Source organism: Hermetia illucens, chromosome 3 (assembly GCF_905115235.1).
Source record: "Hermetia illucens chromosome 3, iHerIll2.2.curated.20191125, whole genome shotgun sequence".
In the NCBI taxonomy this organism is placed as follows: domain Eukaryota; kingdom Metazoa; phylum Arthropoda; class Insecta; order Diptera; family Stratiomyidae; genus Hermetia; species Hermetia illucens.
Window position 1 is genome coordinate 31115366 of NC_051851.1, and position 26385 is coordinate 31141750.

General features: G+C 44.3%; 2 protein-coding genes across 8 annotated transcripts in view; one reads left to right on the forward strand and one right to left on the reverse strand.

Annotated features, from left to right (window-relative positions):
• Positions 1–247: 247 nt before the first annotated feature.
• On the reverse strand, positions 248–3851 carry LOC119651342 (nuclear export mediator factor NEMF homolog). The gene is made up of 4 exons (XM_038054895.1): positions 3694–3851; positions 3109–3620; positions 753–3048; positions 248–577 (listed from the first exon to the last, which is right to left on the reverse strand). Exons 1-4 carry the CDS (start codon positions 3747–3749, stop codon positions 379–381), a joined length of 3063 nt encoding a protein of 1020 aa, XP_037910823.1. The 5' UTR covers positions 3750–3851; the 3' UTR covers positions 248–378.
• A 6372-nt stretch (positions 3852–10223) lies between these two features.
• Positions 10224–26385, forward strand: part of LOC119653009 (tubulin polyglutamylase TTLL5) — an 88168-nt gene continuing 72006 nt past the window's right edge. For all 7 annotated transcript variants that reach the window (XM_038057442.1, XM_038057446.1, XM_038057443.1 and 4 more), the window contains exon 1: positions 10224–10464. The gene's annotated coding sequence lies outside the window, so the exon portion shown is untranslated. The remainder of the gene's footprint in view (positions 10465–26385) is intronic.

Genomic DNA, 26385 nt, shown 5'->3' on the forward strand with positions numbered 1-26385 from the left:
CTTTTGCACTATAAACACCTGATATCCCTGAGCTCCGTCCGCGACACCGTTTACCCTAGGGCACTAAACCCTCAGCACGGGTAACATTACACTTAACGCTTAACTCAAATTTCCCTCCTAGGTGGTCTCAAGATAGTTTCCTTACCCGTCTGATTGCAACCACAGGGGGGAGTCATCCTAGAAGCATGTAGCGCTAAAAAGCTACAGCGCGATTGGCGCTCTACAGATAAATTAAAACAAAATCACATACAAAACAAGATAAATTCCAGTTTATTAGGCATAACTCTCAACAGACAAAGTAACTTCATTAATTCAATTCATATTTTCAAGAATATCCTTCGTTCCATTTGTTACTAATATCGTTGTCAATTTTTCTGATTATTTCCTGAATTTCTGTAATTGGGGAGCCGAAAGTTTCACTTTGCCAGGGATATTTCGTGCTAGTGCTTCCTCTTTCACGCCTTTGAGCAAATCCTTTTCACGTTGCGTACAAGCTCGGTCTTTACTGAACATAAGCAAAGCCATCTTTGAGGCTTTTCCACGTTTACCGGTTCCGGGGGTTAATTTTACTTTATATCTGGAAAGTAGGGGAAAAGTAGAAAGGGAATTACTTAAAAATTTAGTAAAAATGAGCTTAAGGGTATGATCAAAGTTAGGCTTTAATTTTTGCCTCGATTGAGAAGTCTGGTTAGTTTTTAGAAAAAAAAAGGTGGAAAAGTGGAGCCAGTTGATACAGGGTGTAAACTACTTACTTATAATTCTGGAGTGCTTGATAAGGTGCAACAATGGGAATGGCGAACAGAAGCTCATCTTCATCGACGGGCTGGCCAGTCAACGAGTCCAGCATTTCCACGTCCGCATTCGCGGGAGTGTCGTCCAAATCCTCGGCCTCCTCTTGCTGCTGACGCCTTGCTTCTTGCGACTTGTTAGGATACTTTTTAGTCTGCGTCTCATCCTCGATCTGCTTATCGGTCGCCTGTTTTGCTTTGTTTGGCCCCGCCGACTTTAGGATTTCCATACGCATCTGCCGCTCCTCTTCGTCCTGATCCCGGTATTTCGATTTGATCTTCTTCATCTTGCCCCGCTGGCCACGTTTCACTTGCGAAGCTTTCCTTTCGTCGTCTTGGAGCCTCTGTTGCTGCTGTTGCCTTTGATCAGCGGCCTTGCGCTCCTGTTCCTGCTTCTTTTTCTTGGCAGCCGACTGTTGTTTTCTTCGCGGAGGAAGGGAGGAAACTATATAAGGCGCTTCTTCTGTATCCTGTTCCTCCTTTTTACTTATTTCGAAAGGTTCTTTCTTTTCCTCTTGTGGACTCGTAAGACTTTCCAACTTTTGATCCGTCTTCACAGTTACCTTGCCGGTGTCGTGCTCAATTTTAATATGCGTGTCCGGGAATTGGGCCTCTGTGTCCGAGTCGCTCTCGCTGTCTGAGGTGGCATTGCTCTTGCCTTTCTCAGACTTCTCACCTGTTTCCGGATTATCGGAATCATTGTCAAGTGCGATGTCCTCCTCCTCCTGTACGCTCTCCAATTTCTCATTTTCGATTTCCAGCTGATTCAATTTATAGATTGCGGCCTCCTCGTCGAAGGTTCTGACTCTCCGTTCGCCCCGATGTCGCTCAATTGAACCATCTTCAAGTTTGAAGAGCAAACTAAGGCCCATAATCAAATGGCACGGCGGCAGGAAGTTCTTTTTGCCTCGGATCATGAAGCTACCGGTTGTCAGGTACTCTCCAGTCGGAGCTGTCTTACTCACTTGCTCGCTCTTCACCCAGTACGCGTTAGTGACTACTTTCGCATCCCAAGCGACACTGTACGAGATGGCCATGGTTCCGGCTTCTAAAAGGGTCTTGGGCGGCACTTCGTTGCCCGTAGGATTGCGGATGATAACGCTGGAAGCTCCCTGAATTTCGGCGTGGACGTATATGTCTGTGGGTCGCATGTAGCGCTTGACGATCAGCTCGTTTTGCTGCCCATCTCGGCCGCCTATCACAAGATAATTTTCTGAACTAATGAACCAGTAGAACTTCTCGAACCAGTAGACCTTCCTCGCCTTTGAAATCGTGGAAATTGTACGGACCTCCTTAAGGGTTTGCTGAGTTTTCTTCTCCGCCGACTTCAAGGCCTTTTCAGAAGCGTCGATTGTTCGCTGTTCCTTTTTGGCAGCGTTTCGCTTTTGGTCGTAATATTTGCGCGCATTCGCGAATGCCGACAACCCTAAGTCGATGTCAACGAGCATCGACGGCAGAAACTCGTCGTCCTCGTTTTCGTCGGCCTCGTCCTCTTCATAGCCGCGGTAAGGATCTTGAAGGAACAGCGTCACGTGATTTATTTCAAGCTTGAGCTGCTTGATCGTCTTGGCCACGGGGTCTGCATTGGCCTGAGCCGCTTTCACAAGCTCGTGGATATCCGTCCAGGACATCTGGTTCGCAATGGCGCTCCGCATGGCCAATATCGCATTGTCCACTAATTGCTGATTGCGAGTGATCAGCTCGGCTTTCTGTTTGTCGCCCTCCTGCACTTTGCTGAGCTCCTCCAAACGCTTGGCGTGATCCTTTTTCACATTCGACAACTTTTTCAAAGCTTCGCGCTCCTGATGCATCGCCTTCATGTCGATTTTCTGGCCCTCCAGCGTCGAATAAAATTCATCCACGGCAGCCATAAACGTTTCGAACTCTTTGTAAGGCTGATCTTTGTGTTGCGCGAGCAGCGCCGGGTGGTACTCGATGTTGTGGAAGAAGAACTCTTCGGTGCCATCCTCCTGGATCGGTTTCGCTTCTTTCTTCTGGATAATGTACCCTTTGGACGGATTAGTGCGGGCATTTTGGATAATTTCGTCTGCCTCCTTGAGTGCTGCAATGAGTCGCGGAAGATCCGTTTCCAAATTGAATGGTTGCGAATTTGAACCTTCGCCGTCCTTTTTCCTTTGCTTTCGGTTCTTTTTCGGTTGATTATCGGCAGCATCGTCTTCAGCTTTCGAGTCTCCCGCGATGCAGGAGTTTGCCAAGTCATTTTTATGGAGAATATGCTCAATGACGGCAGGTCCACAATCTGTAACCCAAGAAATACCAAGTGAAACCAGATTCTATCGACCCCCAAACACCAACTTACCCAAAACAGGGGTCAAAACCCTGCGCAAATTATCCCCAGGCTTTGCATTATTTAGGATCTCCCTAAGAGCTTCCTCCGTTATTTTCCCTCCGCACTCCTTGGCACGATTCGTTGGATACTTCTCGCGCACAGCGAACCGGACTTCCTCGCCCTCCGTGTGCGGCCGCAGAATATTCAAAATTGTCAACTCATGGTCGGCCAAAATGATGTTTCCTCTGTCGTAGAGTTCCAGAATCACATGGTACGCAGCCTCGCCTGTCCCGAATTGGAATCCCACGATTCGATCGATGCCGAACTGCTCCAGCTTCTCCAACCTTTTGTTCTTCAAATGCTTCCGCAGTTTCATGGTGAAGCCCGACGGGGCCACATTTTTCGGCCACTCGAAGCTGGTTGTGTGGAAGCGCGTCCCGGATTCTAACAGGAGCACGCATTTTGTTTCGGACTGTTGCAATCGGATCAAGTAGGTCTTATTATCGATGTCGTAAATTTGATTCACTCGCATGCCAACGAGCCTGAAAAAGGAATAATGACCATTGCGTTGAGGTTAAGTCGCTATTTTTCAATATTTTTACGAGTTCTACTCACTTTTGCAGCTCGGTGACGCCACATATTATGTCGAAGGTGTTAAAACGTGTCTTCATTGTTTATTTTGTAGCCGGACCACTTCCAGACCTCCGTTGGCAGTTTTGCCAACAAATATCTCGTCAGCTCAGAATTTGTCAAAAGCAAATTTGCTGTCACTTCCAGCTGATCATATATAAATCAGATGCTCTGAAGAACGATTCGAAACGGAACAGTGGAACACCGAGGTGAAAACAAGGGAAATTCGTAATTTACATAAATTCTGACGAATTTCACCACAAAACGAAATCCGGGGAAGTCCACATTTGCATATCACAATTATCGGTTTAATTCATTTGCAGCAAGCATTGGTCCCGTCCGAGATTTTCGCTTGCAATTTAATTCAATCCTAGCGGTCCTAGGAGTTACACACGGATCCTTTCGCAGTGCTTATGACGTTCTTTTTAGTACCAACCTCTGTCTTCTCGAAAATGTTATACATTTCTTGTTAGCAAATAACTACTATTGAACGAAACCCTGAGATCAATTCGCGGATGCAGAGCATCAGATAGGCTCGTCTTGTTGCATAGCTCAAAGTGCAGCGCATCGCTGATATGCACATAACCGAAGTCAATGCGTTTGGCCACTGCAACTGCACTACCACCATTCTGGAGGGTCAACCCAGATCTGTGGTTTTTCTAGACAAAATCACAATTTCTATGCACCTGAAATAAACAACGCTAACTGGCCATTTCTACCCTGGACCTACACTGTAGAGCTCGCTGCACTGCATTTAGTAATCGCGCAGCTTACCAGCCTGACATGCAAACTATAACAGAAGCCCTCGCCCTCGCACAACGGCAACCATGAATGCTCCCATTCTACAACCCTTGGCCCGGATCCCAGGTCCAGTTTTTCCTGGTATGTATCATACGAAATTCGGTGCCCTGGCTCGTCAGCTCCGACAATCATGCTTTTCCCTACTCGAATCGCTGATATCGGTTCGTAAGTAAACTAAGGCCGTCAACTTTGTCGGACCGCAGCACTGGTGGACTTCAGCTCCGTACTCTTCGTCATTCCAAAATGACCCGTCGACAGGCCCTCACAAAATAGAAACCCATCATCACTTTCGGCACTCAGCGTCTCACATTAGCCCTGCGCCGACCATTTAATTGGTCATTCATCATTACGGACGTCCAAACAGCCATCCTCCCAGCCGACGAACTCAGGCACTCCGGATCAATCATTGACTTACAACACCGTCGCCTCTTCGACGGACTCACCAGTCTTTCCACGACCTACACGTTTGGTCCCATCCGCGCCGATTCATCTCAACTAACAGCTTGCGACTTTTCGGAGGACAAGTATGAGCAAACTATTGCCAAGTTCTCCCATACTGCCTTTCTGCCAGGTGCAATGGCAACCTTGTCAGATCTGGTCGATCACCACCAGGTCATCACCAATGGACGTTCGGTTTTTGTATGGCCTCGATGTCTCGCGGGAGAACGCATCATCGTAGCGAAGCAAGAGTTCGAGCCCCTGTTGGAGCGTGGTGTCATTCTGCCCTTTCCGATTCAGTGGGTCAGCCCTCTCCACATGGTGCCCAGGACTGGCGGTGAGTGACACGCTACCCAACCTACCTTTTCAGAAAGCTGGATTTCGTTCGTAACTATCAAGAGGACATCCTGGTCCCCTCGAGAGACTTATTTCGCCTTTACAGGTAGCCAAGATCCAGGTCAACTTGAGCAAATCATCCTATCTAAGGTGGTATTTGCTGGCAACCACATCAGCAGAAACAGTTTCCATCCACCAGAATCCAAAATCTAGCCAATCACGGATTTCCCAAAGTCGTCAGACTCTTCAAACCTAAAATATTTTCTTGGAGGCAATCAATACTGTCGCTGCTGCGTTTTGCACTCCGCTGAGCTCCAGACTTCGCTAACAGTACGAGTAAGAAGTCCAAAATCAGTTGGACAATCGAGACTGACTTCGCGTTTGAGCGTTGCAAGCGGGGTATTGCCTCTGCCTTTCCTTTCGGTGTTACTTCACTGATAGCCTTACACTGTGCGTACATAGACCTCACAATTTTGTTTTTTTTTCATTCTGTTTCCAAACTCCGCCGTAGCCGGTCCCAAGCCCGGTTGTGAAAGTAGGAGGGATGGATAGCTTCAGTCTGAATGGCTGTACGCCACCGCAGCGGCTCAGGGGTTAGGTGAGGAAACTAGAGGAACTTTGCAGTCTTGCGGGTTACTCACTGAGGAAGCTACAACACACAATCCCCATCATCAGGAAGCGTGTTCGACTTGAGGTCACCGCGGAGATTGATTGATGGGGACAGAGGCGGCGGCATCAACAACAACACGCCGCACTGCAGACAACAGTGTCAGTACTCGCCCAAGCACTCTTCTCCACTGTCCAGCTAAGGTTCGGAACGAATTCCAAAGAGCGTGTATAGAATTCTCGGAAATGGATCCTTTGCATAGATCAGGTGTTCCCAGGCTGTATGCATCTGCAGCAACTCCGGGAATTCTATCTCGAATCAATGATGAGACTGCATCTTGACTGTTAGAAGATTCGTTTTCGCGTTATTGGTTTGAGTGACCAAAGAGATCCATGGTGGAAAATTCGTCTGGAATGTCCGCGGGACCCACTAAGCCAGGAAATGTCCTGGCAGGCAGAATTCTGAATCAGGCAATGGCCTGATTCAGATCAACGCAACGCCAGCAGACGGGTGAAAAATAAAGTGTAGAGGCTTTACAGAAACTATGCCATCCGCAATGTGGCATCCGTAATTGAAATTCTGGTCACATTAAAGCAGAAACTTTCTGTCATATGCAGTAGGTTACGACGGTATGGCGGAAGTCACTCCAGACATGTCCAGCATGCAACATACGCGAGGAACCACCGGAGCTTTTTCAAATCTCTTAATGAATCCCAACAGAGTGTCCAGACAGTGCAGTTTTCGGTAGCGGAAACGAAAGAATACTGGGGTGGACTTTAGGGGTTACCCGCCCAGCATGCTGAGTGGATCACTGCCGAAGGCCCCCTATGCCAATACGCATGGCATGAATTTTGCGGATGTTACTGAAGAGGAAGTTCGACAAGCCATAAACAGCTTGAAGAACTAGAGGGACACAGGCCTGGATCGGGTGCAGAATTTCAGATATAAGAAATTTACCACCCTACACAATCGGTTGGCACACAGCATAAATCAGGTCATGAGTTGCCGGAGGAATTTCCCCCCTTCCTCATTGCTGAGATTACCTACCTTATCCCTAAGAAGGATACGGTGCAGGACCCCGCAGACACAAGACCGATTACGATACAAAGTTTTTGGCGACAGTCATGGAAGGGTGGCGTACCACTTTATCACTGCGTTCATCTGAGGGTGCTAATACCTCAGAGCCCATCCATATACGGCGGGAATCTTCCAGGGGTATTCGTAGAGTGCTCTTTGGTTATGAATGGCGTTGAACTCCCCTTGATGATTACTGAATGATGCTAGAGGACATTGTTTTGCAATAAAATATGGCTCACCTGCTAAGTGCGAACTCACACACTTGATGACATCAAGTTGTGTGCTGGGACTGACGATCACCTTAGAAGTCTCTTGCAAATAGTAGAAATGTTCAGCCTTGATATTCGGATGGAGTTTGAATTAGACAAGTGTCGAATCCAAGCCATCCGCAAAGGTTATCACGGGCCGCATGCCGGACATAGTATTGGTGTGGAGGTCACCACGAAGCTATGACCGAGACAGACTTCTACAAATACCTAGAAATTCTGCAAGGAACCCATGCTCGAGTTGGTGATCTGAAGGATGATCTGCTGTCCGAATTCCTGCGACGTGTAAAGCTGGTACTGAAATCGCATCACTCGAGGAAGAATAAAATAAGCAAATTGAATGTATTCGCTACCCCTTCACTGGCTTATGCATTCGAAATATTGCCGTGGACGAAGGCCGATCTAGAAAACGTCCAGCGGCGGATGCGGATATCTATGTCCAAATTCCGAATGCATCATCCAAACTCTGCCGAGGAGCGGATGAATCTACCTCGCGACATCGGAGGTAGGAGCGTGATTGACGTGGCGGCACAACATCATCGCCAAGTCGACTCGCTGCGCGTTTATTTTTACAGCGAAAAGCAGACGAGTCCCTTGTACGCGGCTGTCTGTAAGGCAGACTGTGGGTTGGTTCCAGTTAACTTGAAGGGTCGATCTTTCAATCCTCTGAGTGGGGTGAAGTCGGACCAAGAGCGAATCGATGAATGAAAGTCGAAGGCAATGCACGGTAAACACGAACGACCAGTGAAGAATGTGTGATTCGGCGTTAGAGACGTTAGACCATCTCATTTCTGGCTGTACTGTTATGGCACCGGTCCAATACATCACCAGGCATAATGCTGTATCAAAGGTTATCCATCAAAACCTTGCATACAAGCATGGGCTGATCATGGGAACATGTCCGGTTTACCAATATGAGCCGCAAGCAATACTTGATAGTTCTGCTTACTGCATGTATTGGGACCGGAAAGTTCTGACCGATCACCATACTCTACATATCAAGCCTGACGTACTGTTAGTTGACAAGATGTGTCGCTCCGCGTATATTATTGATGTTGCTATCCTTCATAATAGCAACATTGATCGGAAATACGTGGAGAAGAAGGTGAACTATGAGCCATTGGCTCAGTAAATCAAAGAAATTTCGCTACAGTTATTGTACCTTAATCCCTCACGGCTTCCCTTGATATCCTGGGACTTTCGCACCGTCTGGTACAAACCATGCAGAAGTATACCATTCTGCATACGTGCTTGATGTTGCGGGGAGTACTCGACGGATTCTGCCATTGACCTACCACCGGCCACTACCACCAGCGCCCCTTTAGTTTTTAAGTAGGTAGGATCTTCTGAGCCTAAATGCTAGCACTTAGTGCTAGTATTAAGTAAAATCCGGTATCCGCCGAGATCGGAGTAATAATCTTTGCTGATGGTTTGGTCGGATGGAAAGAATTCTAAATGGACAACAACACGATAGTCGAGAACAAACCTGTTAACATGACCTTAATTTTCGATCAACTTTGGGGTGATTTTTTCCGTCTCGCACCTTTTACGTTTTATGACCGGTATAAATATTAATTCCACCGCTATTCGTCGAAAAAATTGAGTTATTTTGGCACTAGCCAAGACTTTACACGTTCTGGATCCAAAATATCCTTCAAAATGATATTGAAAGATTCTTTCGAAATACCAGCAGCATTAGCAAGGTCTTTAGTACAAGTTCTTTGATTTTTTTCATGTATTATTCATCGGTAGAGGGTGATGGTCATCCGGAATGTTATTTATCTGTAACACTTTCATAACTTTCTTTGAACTATTTATACCACTTGTAAACATTCCTTTCCGGCAAAATACGATTCCTAAAGGCTTCATCATCTGAAACGTTTCTGAATCCGAAATTTCATTCATTCATACAAGTTTAATTAGACATTTCTAAAATCGCTTTCAGTGTCGTACATCATCATCATCAACGGCGCAACAACCGGTACTAGGTATAGGCTTCTCTTAATAAGAAACTCCAGACATCCCGGTTTTGCGCCGAGGTCCACCAATTCGATATCCCTAAAAGCTGTCTGGCGTCCTGACCTACACCATGGTTCTAGCTCAGGCAGGGTCTGCCTCGTCTTCTTTTTCTACCATAAATATTGCCCATATAGACTTTCCTCATCCATACGGATTGAGTGACCCGCCCACCGTAACCTGTTGAACCGGATTTTATCCACAACTTCACGGTCATGGTATCAATCTCATGAAGGGGCCAAAAATTCTTCGGAGGATATCTCTCTCGAACGCGGCCGAACGCAAGTCTCCGAGGACTATATGGGGACTAGCAAGATCATTGTCTTGTACAGTAAGAGCTTTGACCCTATGGTAAGATGCTTCGAGCGGGACAGGTTTTGTAAGCTGAAATAGGGTCAGCTGGCTGCCAGCGACGGAGCGCGAATTTTATCATCGTAGTTGCTAGCGGTTATGATTTTCGACCCCGAGGGAAGACATTATCAACGGTCTCAAAGTTCTCGTTTGACCAATGCGGTTTGATGTTGTTGATTCTTTGGTTTGTGTGTCGTACAAAACCAAGTCTAAAACAAAATAAATAGTGGAAGCTTTGGCATGAAATTTAAAACAGTTGTATGTGTGTGCGGTTTACCTGTGCGATTTAAAGTGAAAATTGGTTTTACTTTTTGGACACAGTAGCAGTTTCTCTTTCCTCTGAAAATATTGCCGAATTCGATGTTTAACTGTTTCCTGTTTTATCTAAGCAGACAAATAAGCAAAGTGAAATGAAGAAATATAATAAATTTCAAATTTAGATTTACTTTTCAATACACTAAATTTTCTGACCCCTAGCCATTTGCATAACGCTTATTTTAGATTGTCCAAAAACCCAATTCCCCACTCCCGCCGTCACTGTACAATTCCTCACCATTTCCGTTTGTTCCACTCCAATTTGACAATTCTCCGGCAATCCGGCGATGATGATTCGTTTACTGGCAGTGGCGGTGTTAGTTTGTTGATTTTTCGCGGCTACATTGATTGGGTCCGATTTGAAGTTGACTGGATTAGTTTTCGCGTTCGTTTGTTAGCCGGTTGAATGGAGTTTTTATTCGAATTTATGTGGTGTTTGAAACATTGAAAAATTCCGTTACTATTTCGCATTACGGTACGTCTGCGATAAAATTGGATGTTCACGTCGCGGTCATTTGGATTATGATTAGAAAACAGTGAATTTTGCAAGTGAGTAGAAGCATTTCGTCCGCACACTTTCTATGCCCCAAGGAGACATCGGCCTGGCGGTTGCCTTAGTGAAAAAATGCATGAGCCTTTCTGTGACGTTCAGGAAATTCCCTGGCGTGTGACTTGCAGTCGTTTCCTGGGAAAATATCGATTTTCTCGCGGATCAGGTGACATTTAAGTTGAAGGGGAGGCAGGAAGCTAGCCAACTGACCGGCCCCGGAAATGCACTGCAGCCTGCCCGCGAGGCACTAGTCATGCTTCCCAGAGACTACGAGGCGACTTTCCCGATATAGTGTGGCACTGGTTGCCTCTCGCTGCTCGTGACTGCGACAATTGTGTGTTGCAAGCGCACAGACTGGCCGAAGGAAGTGTTTACTGCCGTCCTGATGGCAACGACCCCCCTGGAGTTTGGGGCAGATCGCCTCCACCCTGTTAGGAAAATTAGAATGAAGTTGGACTTCCGAACGCAGCGTAATGTTCAGTGGGTTCCCGACTATCGTTGATTACTTCATGGTCTATTTTCCATCGTCGATTGGGCTCGAAGCTTTGGGGGAAAGTGGCACGCGACTGCCTCGGTTCCGCTCTGGTTTAGTTGGTGTGGGGCCATCTGACCCCTTTCCTCTTGGCCTTGGTCCCGTGCAGCGTACACATCCACGCGTACTAAAAATACTCCAATGCAGCAGTGTCGTGTCAGCTGCGGTGGAGGAGAACATCCAAAATGCAACAGTTCTGTCGTGGCCGATTCTAATCTTGGAAGCGATGACTGACTTCAAGGAGTAAGGGCTCCTTGCATCCTCAGCCAAGTGATGACATGAGTTTCTGATGACTCATGCCAGGCTAATAGGGTGGAGTGCGCCTTTCGGCAAGGACTCGCATGAACGCAATATTATCACGTTCAACACTTCCATGTGAACGAGGCGCTGGCACGCCTAGTTTTCGCAGTTGTTGATGGCCTGTGGGCCCAGCAAGGCGGCTCCAGACCGGATTTCTAACATATTAGTCACATGGACTGGAGCAGCGCCGAGAAATCAATTTCCCTTTCAACGAGAACGGGTGCCACGCGAAAACCGGCTGCGATTCGCTTTCGCGGCTCAACACTCCGTTCGGCCGGGGATTGGTTCTTAGGCGACTGAATTTATGAGTTTTTGGATAGTTCACTGAGATTTGAGATGTTTGGCTTACGGAGCGCCATGTGAACCGTGACCATGTGAGGAGCTGTGGTTGGGCTTTCTGTGCACGCTCGCTATCAATTTCAGATAGCAATCAGTGGCCGGCGTGAAGGTCGAATCGAGATAAAATGAGCCAACTTCTATTTATTGCCCATTATTGCAGTTCAATATGATTCGTGTGTGAAACGAGCTTCTGTTTCTGGTGGAACCAGATGTTTTTGCGGTGTTTCTACTTTTATTGTTTTGCACTGAATTCAATATAATTTATCTTAGAATTAATCGTTATACTCCAAAAAATCTAATTGCTTTTTGTGTAGTTTCGTGGGAGTGGAAAAATGAATAAAATTTAGGAATTTTAGTCTAAAAATAACCCCTCATAGCTGGCAATAGGTGCAAGATAGAAAATAAAGTAACATGTCTATTGCTTCCCTTAGCGGTTTAGCTAGGAACCAGGGTCATGGGGAGAAAATTTGGGTTTGGGGAAAAAATTATGTAGGCAATTGGAGCTCGAGGGCAATCACCCCTTTTCATCCTCTCTTTCATCATATCAGTTTTCGGGAAGAGAAAAATTTAAGTTTAGACACCAGTTCCGCTAACGAAAAATGTTAGGAAACATTTGTTGCCGTATTTGTTGCGAAGAATAATTTCAAACAATAGATTTCAGGCACATTAATCAACAATAAAGATGCAGCGCTTCTTGTGGATCTAATGTATGGAGTTGCGTTTTAAAACCACCCCAAGAAGACTACGTATAGAAGTAGCAAATTGTGTTTCTAGGCGGCCCAGAATCTCATTGAATATACACGGGGTAGTTACCAGGTTGCTACCTGACACGTGTGTGTTGATGACGCCTAGATGGTTCTCTTCTTTATGTTTCCCCATCCCATGTATTATACGACACTAGCCTCGTAGTAAATTTTTTACACAAGTGATTGAAGAACGTCGAACATGGGCAATGCTTTTCTTTCACCATACAAATTCAAGCAATGTGCCGGGAGACGAATCTCTGAATGTTGAGCTTGAACTGAGTAAAAATGAGTACTGCTGTGCTGTTCATGTCGGAGCTCCGATTGTGGTCCTCAAATCCTCAAAGGACACTATCTATATACCTACACGGCGGGTACATACGTTAAACATCCATTATCAAGCAGTGCCATCAATTTATCACCGTCTTCGCCGCAATCATGCCCTGCCCTGTGAGTTGGGCTTAAGAATACACTCAAAGCCTTCTCTGCTTGTCGCAAGGGCAATTAGAAGGGATAGAAATTTATGCAAATTTTGAAACTTTATTCCTATCGAAATGTCAACATCGCCTCGGATAAAGATTGACCTCACGGCAAAGACCTTTGGCTATCGAACACTATGATTGGTTTCTGGAAAGTGCGTACGCTCCTTGAAAAAGCAACGAAGATCCTTAGAATGCTCGCTTTCTCCAACTTGGCGGGAATTCCAGGGATATAAGTTGGAGATGCTGGATCTAAGCGAAGTAAAGTGGTGGGGAACAGAGTACTCCTCTTCCTCTTGCGGCACTGTGTTTCTGTACTCTGGAAAGGCAAGTGCGAGTGAGAGAGACGTGAATCCAGTATCGGGTTGCCTCTAAAGGCTGCCGCATAGCGCGCTCTCTTGACTTGGGAGCCGGTTTCTGGCAGACTTCTAACTGCAAGGTTTCGGTCCACGCTAATTAGCATCACAATTTTACAATGCTACGCACTAATGAAGGCTTTGGATACAGTGGAAAAGGATGCTTTCTACGAGCAATTAAATACGGTTCAGGGAAGGTGACATTGTGAATGGCATTTAAATCGCCCATCACGATTTGAATGCTAAGGTGCGTCTTGGCGACAACGGTAATGTTGGAAGTTTCGTGGATTTCTGCAAGTTTCATCACCTCGTTATTGGTGGCACATTGTTTGAGCACAGAGCCTGCCATGAGGTCAGTTGGGTTTCAACTAATCGACGCCGTACAAGCAATCAGATCGACCACTTCGCGGTCAGTAGTAGATTTAGAAGTGGTCTTTTGGATATGCGTAACAAGGGAGGCGCTGACATTAGCCTCGAAAGAGATTACCATCTGATGGTCGCTTACTATCGCTTACGTGTTGCGTCCGCCACTTGTGGCAGGGTTGTGGAGCTGCGGCCCCCTAGGTTCAACATCGACTGCTTGTATGCCCCAGTTGTCGCTCGACAATCGGAGAGCTATCTTGCTGATCGATCGATCGGCAGATATACTAAGTAAAATCTTACAGGGCCGTTTCTTCTTCCTCTTCGCATTGGCTGGATATGGTCGAGATCACCACTCCTATTTTTCCCATTTGGTAGTTTAAGGGGCAGTGTCTGTAAAAGGCCCTACTAGGGTTTCATGTTCCACTTCTAAAGGGACAACAAAAATGCCGCTCTAGCAACTACGAAGATTTTCACCTGCCGGCAGAAGTTCAAATTTCTTCATTTGGCTGCGTGAATCCTTGCCATTTCCCCCTTCAGAGTGGACTTCACAGTGGATGGTCGGATGTCAAAAGCTGGTTCTGACTTCACCATTGTGGATTGGTGGTGCTTCCTCATTACCAGCGATATTTGTGTGCTTTGACGCCCGAATATTTCGTTTGGTCGGCCAAGTTTCAGCAGCACAACTCCACACCAACTGGCTCGATTTTTCGTTGCTGTTTAGTGCTGATAATGCTACCCGACTGTCGGAACAGATTCGAACAGTGCGACCCATCCATTTTTATCGCAAACATTCATCTGCTACCAATAAAATGGATATATCTGCGCCTGGAATATAGTCGTCATTCTTCTTAGAAGTTGAGCCATAATCGGATTTCCCGAGGAAATCGCTGCCCCCCGAGTTTGTAGTGTTGTGTTCCAAAAGACTCGTGGAAATTTATCGACCGTTTTCTTTTGATGATTACGATGGAGTGTATTTTTTTGAAGACGTAGTGGACAGCTCTTTTTGAAAACTTTTCTCATGTTAGTTGTAATCATCTGCGTTGTTTTCTCAATTTCAGCAATGGATTTGATGCGTCTCCCAGGGATCGTAACTGGGGCGCTCAGTTCTGTTTTGTACGTTGCCCAATCTGTCTTACGTGAATTTGGAAATGGAGTGGGTGGAGGTGGATCCATACTCATTACGAAATCAATGCACCTGTGATCTGAGAGCGTGATATCGTTTGATACTCTCCACTCTCCGACAAAAGCCGCAATGTTAAGGGATGTCACTGTGGTGTCGATGACCTCTTGCCTAACCACGTTGAAGAAAGTAGGTTCATTACACAAATTGAGAATCTGCAATTCAGTTCCTACCTGATACTCCAGTAGTCTCAACCCTCTTGCGTTGATTTTGGGACTTCTTCAGCATATATGGTGGCCGTCAATATCACATCCTGCTATTATTCGCATGCTTTACATTTGGCATATTGGTTAGCTCTGATGAATGTTCCACTGGAAATTTTGTCTACGCCATAAGGAAAATAAGCAGAGCATCATAGAATCTCCTTATCTCCCTGTTGGTTTTTTATGGTTAGCTTTATCGTTGTGATGCCGCCATCAAATAGGTCGCTAAACAAGGTAGTTTGCAGGTCTTTTGAAACCACCATGCAGGAGCTATCACTTCCATTGGCATACAACAAGTCAGCATGTCGGAAGTTTAAACCCCTAATTTCCCCACTAACAACCCATGGTCCTTGTATGAGGTATGTACATGTCTTGCAGCTATTGATCCGACGACTGATAAGTGCACACAATGCTGCAAATTTATCTGAGAGGTATGGCACCTCATCTACGGTTCAGATGAAGATGCTCTGGGCTGCACGTCACCTTCGGTGAAGAGGTGACACAGACGGTCCCAAGCCCGTAGTAGAGCCGGTAGCCCATTTGTTCCCAAAACTTCTTAATATCTGGCTCAGGAGCGCTGATAGTGAGGAAAGTTCCCAGCTTATCGGCTCTTCTTCCTGCTTTGCTACCTAATAGCAATTGTAGTTCCTAACTGTATCACATCCGGCTAGGTTCCTTCTCTACGAAATTCTTGGTAATCCGAGACCTTTCCAAGAGTGTGGAAGAAGGGGATGATCATTACGCTTACATCCGCTTTGAGTGTGACCATTGGAGGGGTGTCTGCGTACTTCCTGTCCCTGAAAAAATAAAAATGATCCTGGAACATTTGGATGGATCAGAGAACATTTCGAAAGCTTGATTAACAAAGAACAGACTGGTTTTCGCTCCGGAACATCCTACGGATCATTTTGGAACAGTGCGTGGAATTTAGATCTCCGCTGCACCTACTCTTCGAGAAAGCTTTCGTGGACAGAGAGTATATCTGGAGTCTCTACGTAGGAGAGGCATTCCGGGAACATATGATGGTGGAAAATATCACGTGCCGCACCGATGTTCTTCATGCTGCTTTGGTCGGAGGACGTGGAGAAATTAAATGGAAAATATAATCGTCATCAAACACTTCGACTACACTGATATCTGTTTTCTCTATCACCGGGTATGGAATTGGGAGAAGAGTCAAGTAGAGTTGGACTGAAGATAAACACCAACAAAACCAAGTTTCTCAGTCTGACGGGTCATCGCACTCTCCCTATCTGCATCAATGACCAGAGCATCGAAGGTGTCAATTAGTTTGTATATCTAGGAAGCGTGGTTTCTGCCGACGGAGGTATCGAAGTGGAAGTCCCGACGCATTAACAGCGTTAGATATGATTTCGCTGCCCTGTCTAACATCTGAAAATGCAGTTATCTCATAATTAAAATCTGTGCTAGTGTTCTTTTTGTGTTGCTATATGGGAATATAACATGGAAAGTGAACTTCACTGTTATCCAAAAGCTCCAAGCTTTCGTCAATATCTGTCTGCGTTCTATCATCGGAGTAGGTTGGCCTGACACTATCTCAAATTAAGAATTTGGTCGGCGCGCAGGCTTGCGTGCGTGATGTGATCGGAAGATGGAAGTGGCAGTGGATTGGTCACATATTAATGATGCCATGCCATGCAGTGAAATCCACTCCAATCCCGAAGCAACGAGATCAAGAGAATAACGCTCTGCTTTTCAACTATCGCGCCGTCATGACTTGTATTATTGATTCTAATTAATCAATGGTTTTGAATATTTTTGCAGTTTTGCAGTTCCAAGCATTCAGGCTTCATATATATCATATCTTAGGCTGATTGTATTATCCCCTGAGAATGCCCATTTAACATCATCTCGCAGGCTTTCGGGGATGTTACCCTATCTCACAGAGGTAAAGAATGTGCTCTTTTGCTCTGAAGTAAACCTTTGCGGGTCGGGCAGCTGCATGTCCTGCAAAGCCCAAATCGTTCTGACATTTGTTATATATACTCGAGCCCATTTAATCTATTTTTTCCAAGTAGCCATTTAAAGTGTCTCGTCAAATACGCTGCTAGGATTGTCATGTCCTTATGAAACTATTCGATCCACAAAACGTTGATATGGTCAGTACAGGAGTAACCAGAGCGGAAACTAGCCTCTATAGATATAGATTTTGTGGTGTTTTTTTGCTGTTTTGTAGGATGATCTTAATTATCACTTTTACGACAACAGAGACAGTCTTGATTGTCAGCCCCTCCTTCTGTTACTTGGGAGAGATCTCGGGCTCCGGATATTAGTAAATGAAAGTAGATGTTCTGCAGATGCAGTTCCACAATGATGAGCGCCTTGATGATCTTACTTATGTTTGGACGAGAAGTCCATTTCCGCATGATTTGCGTTTAAGGCAAGCAAGCCGACAAATGGTCTTCGAACTCTGTTCGATAGAGAAGTGATTTTTTGAATCTAAGCACGGTCTAATCGGTTAGCTGAGTGGACAGTGAAAGGTGGAAGTGATTTAAAGGGACCGGAAACTTTAATATGGGACGACTTGCGAATGTTTAGAGAGGGTCTTTGAGTTAGTATAATTATAATTGGGTTTAGTCAGGAAGTCCACTGGTTGCACGCAATTTGCAGTTGCTTTTTGCTTGGGTATATCAGGTGTATAAACATCAAACCGCTTTTATTTAATTCGAAGTATTGCTCATCGCTTGATACACAGTTTTGCCATCTTTCTGCCAATTTATAGATACCTTGCCAGTAGAAGCGTTGGTGCTCCGAACCATGCATCGAAAATTTGCTTTTCCGTGGCTAGTGTTTCATTCTGGTCGCTACTCAAGCAACGCATGATTCAAATTGATGTAGCATTGCGTATCGACAGTTTCATCTGGTCTTAGAACCACGGTGCAATGGTTGAGGGGGTAGAGCCTCAGCCTTTCAATTTCGCTGCTCTGGATTCGAATCCCAGTAGTCGTGATGTCTGTTTCCGTCTTTTCCACTCAGACGCGACAGACTACTATAATCACGGTTGGCTATTTCTACAGGTACACCTGATAACCTTTTTGCCTTGAACTGACATACCCAGAGCCGGACTTTCAGAGATTCAGAACAACAGCGAAGATTTGTTCATAGAATCGATTTTCAGCTCCGGCTATAGCTTCCATTCTCTTATCAGCCAAAAAGTTAAAGAGGAATATTTGTCTAAGCGATTAATAGTTGTTCCAAGGTCATTCCTCCTATGAAACTGGATTGATTCAAGTTAAATACTCCATCCTTTGGCTTTTACTTTCTTGTGAGGAATTTAATTCGTTTACCTATCTTGCTGCTGAAGCAAATGAAATATTCAAATTATTTAGCTACGTAAGAAAGAAGAAATTAAGTGAATAATAATACACCAGACAAAAATTGTTTCCTTACCTGCACGAAATAGCCCAAATTTCTCCTTTATTTTTCTGATTCCAAACTACAGTAATGTCACTGCATATGATTATTTAGCCTTTGAACTTATTCTCAAAGGACAAAACGTTTATGCATACATAAATTAGTTATTATTCCGTGACTTGTTACTGTTATAATTGTGGACAGGTAATAGTACCACAGCAGGGTCAACAGAATCCGTAATGCTGCTTGTAATGTATTTACACGAAAGCCTTTTGTGGACAATTGTTATAAATAGAAAATGAAATTCTGCAATTAATGAAAATTCTGGACCTCCTCCCTTTGACTAGCCCTTTCATAGAAAACAAAGTATTTGTGATTTCTGGTTTTCATTGCGAGTTAAGGTCATTACATCCTTGTTCGGTTTGAAAATGGGAATGGGATTCGAAAAAACGGTTCTGGTACTGATGATCAAGAAAAATTCATACTAGGGTGACTCCCATTTTTTGGGGTTTTTGGCCTTTCTTCTAAGTTTGTTTTAGGTTCTGCCCGGATATCCATGGCTACCGAATATCGGCAATATTAGGTAGGTAATTGGATCCTCAGATGTTTCGTAGTCTGGCAGACATGAGATGAGGTTTTAAAATTCTCTACTCGATGTCTTGATCCATACAGTCATCTTCTACTGACAATAATGTATATCGTCGGGAAATTTAAGATCTTTGATGATTTCTGTCAATCCCCATTGCAGGCCTCTTTTGTTGCTTGCCAGTGCCTTCTCTATAACCACATCCAGGACATGCGTGGAAGCTAACACATCGGATAATAAGCAATTGTGTAACACTTTAAAAGTGCGCCTTTCATACTCATTTCCTTCTTTTTCTTCAGCCTTTGTCCCGTTCACAAGCCGGGTCGGCTCGTCGTGATCAATTTCACCATTTGGTTCTATCAAACGTCTGATCTGGATGCAATCGCGAAGCTTTTAAATCTCCATCCAGCCTATCAAACCATCGTTGTTTCGGACGGCCTTTTGGTCGCTTACCATCGACTTCGATGTTCAGACCAATCTTGGCGAGTGAATTTTCATTAGCGCGATTTGCGTGACTATACCACGAAGACTCGCAATTTCTCCATGATCGGCGCATCGATTGCGGATATCCTCATTTCGGGGGCGATCAGAATGTATCACGCCAATAGTCCAACGCAACGTCTTCGTCTCCATTACCACAAGACGTCGCTCATTGTTTTTTATAGTCGGCCAACACTTCAAGGCCCTGATCCAATTGGATTGCTGCGCCAACGATTATTATTATTATTATTAAAAGCATTTAAAAAATCAACAAAAGTCAACATATATAAGGGGGTTGGAGGTCGAGTGTTGCCTTTTTGATTGGGTCAGAAATGTCCTGCTCCATTGAAAGGGAAAAGTTGTGAATCTTCTTCCTCAGTGAGTTTTAGTCTGTTGTTTGGATCGTTGTTCGGGTGTTCTGATCAACCCGAGAGGTTGCTCTGGGTTTGAGTCCTGGTTCGCCGTAGATGGTTGTACTCATCTTTGTGCTGTACCGCTGTTCCAGGCTTATCACTTGCACAGCATTATGTGTGAGAGTGAAGTAGTACCGCTGAAAGTCAAATGGTGAAATGATCATATGAAAAGGAGACTGTGTGGGATGCCTTCCACAAAGGAGTGAGCAGCAAAGATATTTACGCTTCCTAAACAAATTAAATGCTACGACAACATCGTCTGATCGGCGACGCACCCATACTCTAAATGGAACAAAAGTAAAAGTGTTGCTACCAAAGTGACCTGAGGAGGAGGAGTTGGTTTGGCTCACGTGCCAGGAATCTGTTGTGAGCAGCCGTACCAAGCGAATGAAAAAGGAAATTTAGTGGTCGAAGAAAAGTGTCGGTATTTCCTTTACTGTTTGAAGAATGCGGAGGAGTTTCTTCTGGGATTATGTGAACATCGGGAACTAGGAATGAGTACCGAAAATCCCGCGCTTAATTGCATCGTATTTTGTGAAAAATATGCGTGAAGAGCAAGTTGAAAATCCCGTCGTTCCCTGCTAATCTATGAAGATACGCCTACTTAAGTTTGGAATTGCTGTTCCTACATGGTTTATGAGTTCACAGTTCTATTAATTGGTATTCTGATCCTCGTTATGAATCAACACTACTTAGCATTCAATATTTATCAATTATTTATAGAATAACTATATTTTAGAGTAATAGCATTAATTAAGCTAACATATTTGTGCTTTATCTACTTTTCTCCGGTCTATCCTCCGTACGGTAGCAAGGTTGACGTGTCTAACTCGGATTCCCAATTTTCTCGGCTATAGGCTTGTTTGAAGCGTAGTTGAGAGGTCTTCAAAACTTTATCTAGGGTATCATACCAATACTGTTTCGGGTCGTCTTTATCTCATTTCCGTCGAAACCAATCTTAGCTATCATCGAAGACCCTTCTCGTAATTTTTCCACGATGGGTGGAGCCTCATATTCACCGCAGAAGTCCTCATTTCGATTGTGATCATAAAGTACTACGCCACTAGTCTGATGCAACATCTTTGTCTTCATTAAAATGAGGCAGCGTTTATTGCTTTTGGTAGCTATCCAGAACCATCGAGGGCGACAGATCGAACGATGCTTTGGTAGCTCTTGGATTTGACCCTTTATTGATTCGTCAATCGTAAGAGACGCCAGTTGTCGAACACCACCTCACCCAAGTTGTGCTAATGGATGAAACCATTTAATGGCGTAGTTCACCATTGGTTAAAAACATAAATCTGAGATAATCGCTCAGTTCTCGAAAAGTCGATGTCGCTGACAGTGATAGTGCCTATTTTGTGGGGGTCGGCTTTCAAAAATTTTGTTTATTGAGATTCAGTCGCTGATCATGTTGCATCATCACTTTTGGAGAAGCTGCTTGAGATCAGCCTTGTTGTAAGATACTAAGAAAAAAGCATGAACGCTGCATATTTCGGATAATAGCGTCCATGGCAAAAATAGGGAGGGAGGCGCTTACTGGTGGACAGAGATACAGAGTGGTTTTGATAATTTGCAACACTTCGAATTTTACTCTTTGGTTCGCGGTAGAGCAATTCAATGCAGCGCAGCGGGTGCTTCATCATCCGAAAGATTCCGGTTTTGCGCCGAGGTCCACCAATTCGATACGCCTAAGAACGATCTAGCATCCTAGACTAGGTTGGTAGCATTGAACTTTTTGGTTGTCCTGTGTTTCAGTGTAATGAAAAAGGTTTTTTAAATAAGGACAATCCTATTGCTGTTATTTGCAGATATCGATATTTCGGGGGCCAGTTATTCCCTTCCTCAGTGCTTATAACGTTTATAAGAGAGCGACTGGCTCCTGAAATATCAATATCTTCAAATGAAAACAAATAGGGTTGTCTTTAATTAAAAAACAATTTTTCATTTTTCTGATCCTAGACTAGGTCATCGCTCGATCTGAGACAAGATCTGCCACATGTTTATATTATATTGCTCTTATAGACTTTCCGGGAATTAAGTAACCCGCCCATCGCAATCTATTGAGCCGGATTTTATCCACAACCAGACCTATACTCCACTAAAGAGTGGACAGGAAGCACTAGACTTTCGTGGTATTGCTCATAAATTTTGTCGTTATATAGGGTACGTAATTGTCGTTCCTTCTGCAGGGACTGACAAGAGCATCGTCTTGTACAATGGGAGCTTTGATCCGACAGTGAGACGTTTCAAGTAAAATAGTTTTGTAAACTGATCCAGACTCTGTCGGCCGCAAACAGTCGTGCGCCAATTTTCTGGGTTTCAGTTGACTAGCGCTATTTGATTTTATCGTTCTCTTCTTTTTTGGTGCTGACGTTGTCATCATGTACTTTGTCATGTCTTCATTAATGTGCAGCCCAAATTTCGCGCTGCTTGTTCGATGTAGTTAAAAGAGTTTTTACATTTCGGTTTGTCCTTTCTAGTAACTCCTATATCGTTAACATGAGAAGGTAGTTGGGTGGAGTATCTCTGGTGTTTAGATTATCGTCGTGGATTATTTCCTCCAATGTCAGATTAAAAAGAATGCATGGTAGGGCTATTCCTTGTCTGAGACCGTTTTTGATGGTGAAAATTGTCGAGACCGATCTTGCTACTATTATCTGTGCTCACGTTTTAGTCAGGGTCAGTCTCAGCATTTCAAAGTGGCATGGTCCTGTACATTTTTGCCCTAGCTATATTATCATCTGCAGCCCTGAAGTCGATAAAGAGATGGTGCAACTGACAGCCATATTCCCTCGCTCGTCGCGAAGGAAATAAAAATCTGATCTGTTTCTGATTTGCATGGAGTAAAACCTCTTGTGCGTGGGTCGATGATTTTCTGAACGTATGGGGCTATTCGGCCTAGCACGATAGCGTAGAATATCTTACGTACGTACTCAGCAACATGATATACCCTTTTTAAGGATGAAGCAGATAATCCCTCGTTGCCAGTCATCAGACAATGATTCGCTATCCCAGACTGTAGCATAAGTTGATGATCCGTTTGGTATATTTCGTCGCTTCCATTTAACCAGTTTGGCTGTAATTCTGTCAGCTCCTGGCGATTTATGGTTTTTATGCCGTTAAAAATGCATGGACCATTACTTCCATGGTTGGCAGTGGTAGTACTTGTCTGTTGTCTTCAGTTGGTAGGACTTCTACTTCGTCGATATTCTGGTTGTTGAGCAGTTCATCAAAGTATTCAAACTAGCGCTCCAAATCAGACCATCGAGGTGTATAAGGCTTCATCCTGGTGACTCGTTAGTCAAACTTCCGCGCCTGCGATTGCTTCCTTTTTCTGTTTGTGACGTCGCTTCAAAAGCGTCAAAGGATAGTATAGGTCCCAGGGCGAAACGTGGATTGGTACCCATGATGGAGTGTAAAATCAGGGAAACGCCTGCTGAACCAACTCCAACAGCTCTTCTACTAAGTCCTATCTTTACCTATCCTTCTTAATGAAAAACTGCAGACGGAGAAGGATGTAGGCGAGTCTCCCGCGCCTAAAAACCAGACAAATTGTACCAACTGGTCCTTCAGGCTTGGGGTTGGGTAGGGCTGACAACCCTACACGGAAAGCTGAAGTTGCGAAGCCACGGAAGGAGCCTGGGACCGAATGGATTTTAAAACGACGAACCCGGCAACGATAACGGAATAAGGATTTGTGCATTTTCACATGGCACGTGTGACCGAATGCTGCCGAGCAACTAGCCGATACCCTCTCCCAATATAAGGCTGATATAACAGCGTTGCGAGAGATGCACTGGACATGGACCAGTCTCCTGGAGAAGAGCCACTAGACCATATATCATAGCGGCCATCCAGTAAACCATGTGCTCAAAGTAGGATTTTTAGTCAGCCAAAAAATGAAACTTACTATTATCGGTTTTGAAAATATAAGCGAAGGTTATGTACTCTGCGCTTGCGAGGCAAATTTAGAAATATAAGCCTCATAAACGTTCACTCCTCTACAGTGACAACAGCTATGACGATGAAAGCCGCGCACAGTGATTGGCTGCCAACAGGGTCTATTTCAGCTTACAGAAACTGTTTCGCTCGAAAAGTCTCACCATAGGCTCCAATTCCTTACTGTACCAAATTATGATCTTGCCAGTCCTTATGTATTCCTCGGAGACCTGGGTTTTTAGCAAAAAAAATTGTGTGTCCTCCGAAGAATTTTTGGCCACCTACATGAGGATGGAAGATTTCGTAGCCTACATAACGACGAAATCTATGAGCGATACCACGACCGTGTGCTTGTAGATAAAGTCCGGCTCAACAGGTTGCGCTGGGCGGATCATTTAATCCACATGGATGAAGATGATCCAGCCCGGAAAGTTTATATGTGCAATTTCTATGGGAGAAAAAAAAGATAGAAGAAGGAGCGATGGCGCAGGTCAGGACGCTAGACAGTTTTTAGGGATATTGAATTGGTGGACCTCGGCGCAAAACCGTTATATCTAGAGTTCCTGATTAAGGCAGGCCTAGACAGGATACCGGTTGTTGCGCCATTGATGATGAGGTCGCTTATCTCCTGGACGTTTGTTAGCTGCGATTTCTGTGGCATCCATTTCCTTTGAAAGCGTTCCGGCAGATGTTGTTGTGGATGGCTTATGTGTTAACTTTCACCTGCTTATCAGAGGGTATTCGACGTGGCGTTGGTACAGCTTCTCGCGATTTTGGGTGCCAGAGACTCGCCTTCATTCTTTTCCATCTGAAGTTGTTCAAGAGGTGATAGGGTTTGGTAATAGAGCTGTTGGTGTTGATCCCATGGGTGTTTCCCAGGTTTTATGAGTACCAATCCACGTTTTCGCCTGGAACCTATAACAATCTTTCACCGGTATATATAGTATACTCGTATATTTATTGATATATTGATTAAGAAATTGTGTGGTTGGTGGTCGTTTGCCTAAACCTCGAGAGTTGTGTCGACCATTTTAAGTGATCCTGAAGACTCGAATGATGACCCAGTCGCCCAGAAGATAAAAATCTTGCTAAGTTAGTAGAAACGAGTCGTGAGATGAATGCTGTCGATGGAAATCTTACTGTAAGAATATTGGTTGAAGAATTTAAAACGAACAGCCAAACTGTTCGTCAAATTTTGAGTTAGAATTTCGAAACTGGGAGACATTTACGTTTATATTCCAGCGTCGCAGGTTTGCACTTTTTCCAAATTTGATTCAACAGAGTTAAATCGAAAATAGCATTTACTGAATATACTCGCATGTAGGATGTACACCAATGGCTACAATAAACAGAATCAGACTAGGGCCCTTTACTGAATGGTAAAGCGATACGCATTTAAGGAATTGCTTAATGCCTGACTAATTAGATGCAGTCAGGCAAAGTCCTCATATATTACATCCAATCACTTATGCGGGCACAAAAGTTTTACCCGTTGAAGCCTTAATATCTTTATGATTCCATCGGCGACCGAAAGCAATTCAAGGAAAAGAGGTAGCCTGAATTCTGTCGTCGACACAACTATCTGCGTCCCAACTATTTACGAACTCTAAACATATATTGATCCTTTCTATCATTTGCTACCGCCTACTGTACTGTATGCAGTCATATGTAGAACTAGGGCCTCCATTACACTTCATCAACAAGTACGGGAAAGAGCACGCAACCCGGCTATTCCCTTTCTATCTGCAAGGCTGCAGGAAAATCAAAAGGTAGGAGGACTCATTCAACAATGATATGGAGAATGTTCGTATATTACATTAATGCATAATTTCCGTCGATACCGCATGCAATAACTCATGTACAGTTTCTGTTTCATGTATGAATTATTGATGTGTAATATGAGACGTCATATGATATGCCAGTTATCTGATCACGAAAATCAAACATTTATTTTGAATTCGAAATCGAAAGTGATTCCAATCGAATTGCACTAAATTTTCATCTACGTATTGGTGACTTACGAAGGAACATAATAACAAATATTGAATTTTATCCTGTCGAAATAATCTTGATGTGGACAAAAACATATTGCCGAAGTCCTTACATGTTGCGTTTTTATGTGCAATTTAGTTCTCATTTATTAGCAATATTTCCTAGATTGCATTGTCTGTATTTTGTTGTCAAGTTGGAATGGTTTTCGATATTTTACCGGCGGCAGAGAAAATTCATTTATAATAAGGTCCTTGTACAACGTATTATGACACACGAATGATTTAGTAAATAGAAAACTCAGGTACGAAATTTGATAGCCATAAAATTGGTCTTAGTTGAGTTGGGTCTTACGTCCAACAAATGCTGTCGAGCTTTAGGAAGGACGATTCACGATGCCAATAATTTGGGGTGAAATGAGAGCCCCAACAGTAGTGTGTTGAGATCACAGTCAATGAAGGATAGTCTCATGTTGTGGCGACATTGTAACTCTGTCCGCCCGTCCAGACCAAATTTGCGCCGAAGTCAACCTTGACTTATCCTCCGATCATTCCACTATTATAATCACTATCACCAGCCAAGTAAATTTAAACAGCCCCGTACCCCCTCGTACCCCCCGTACCAGAAATACATCAGCGAT

Coding starts and splice junctions, on each gene's coding strand:
- LOC119651342 (XM_038054895.1), bottom strand. CDS start 3,749: ATGAAGACACGTTTTAACACCTTCGACATAATATGTGGCGTCACCGAG. Junction 3,049..3,108: donor GGTTTTGACCCCTGTTTTGG/GTAAGTTGGTGT, acceptor CTTGGGTTACAG/ATTGTGGACCTGCCGTCATT. Junction 578..752: donor CAAGCACTCCAGAATTATAA/GTAAGTAGTTTA, acceptor CCTACTTTCCAG/ATATAAAGTAAAATTAACCC.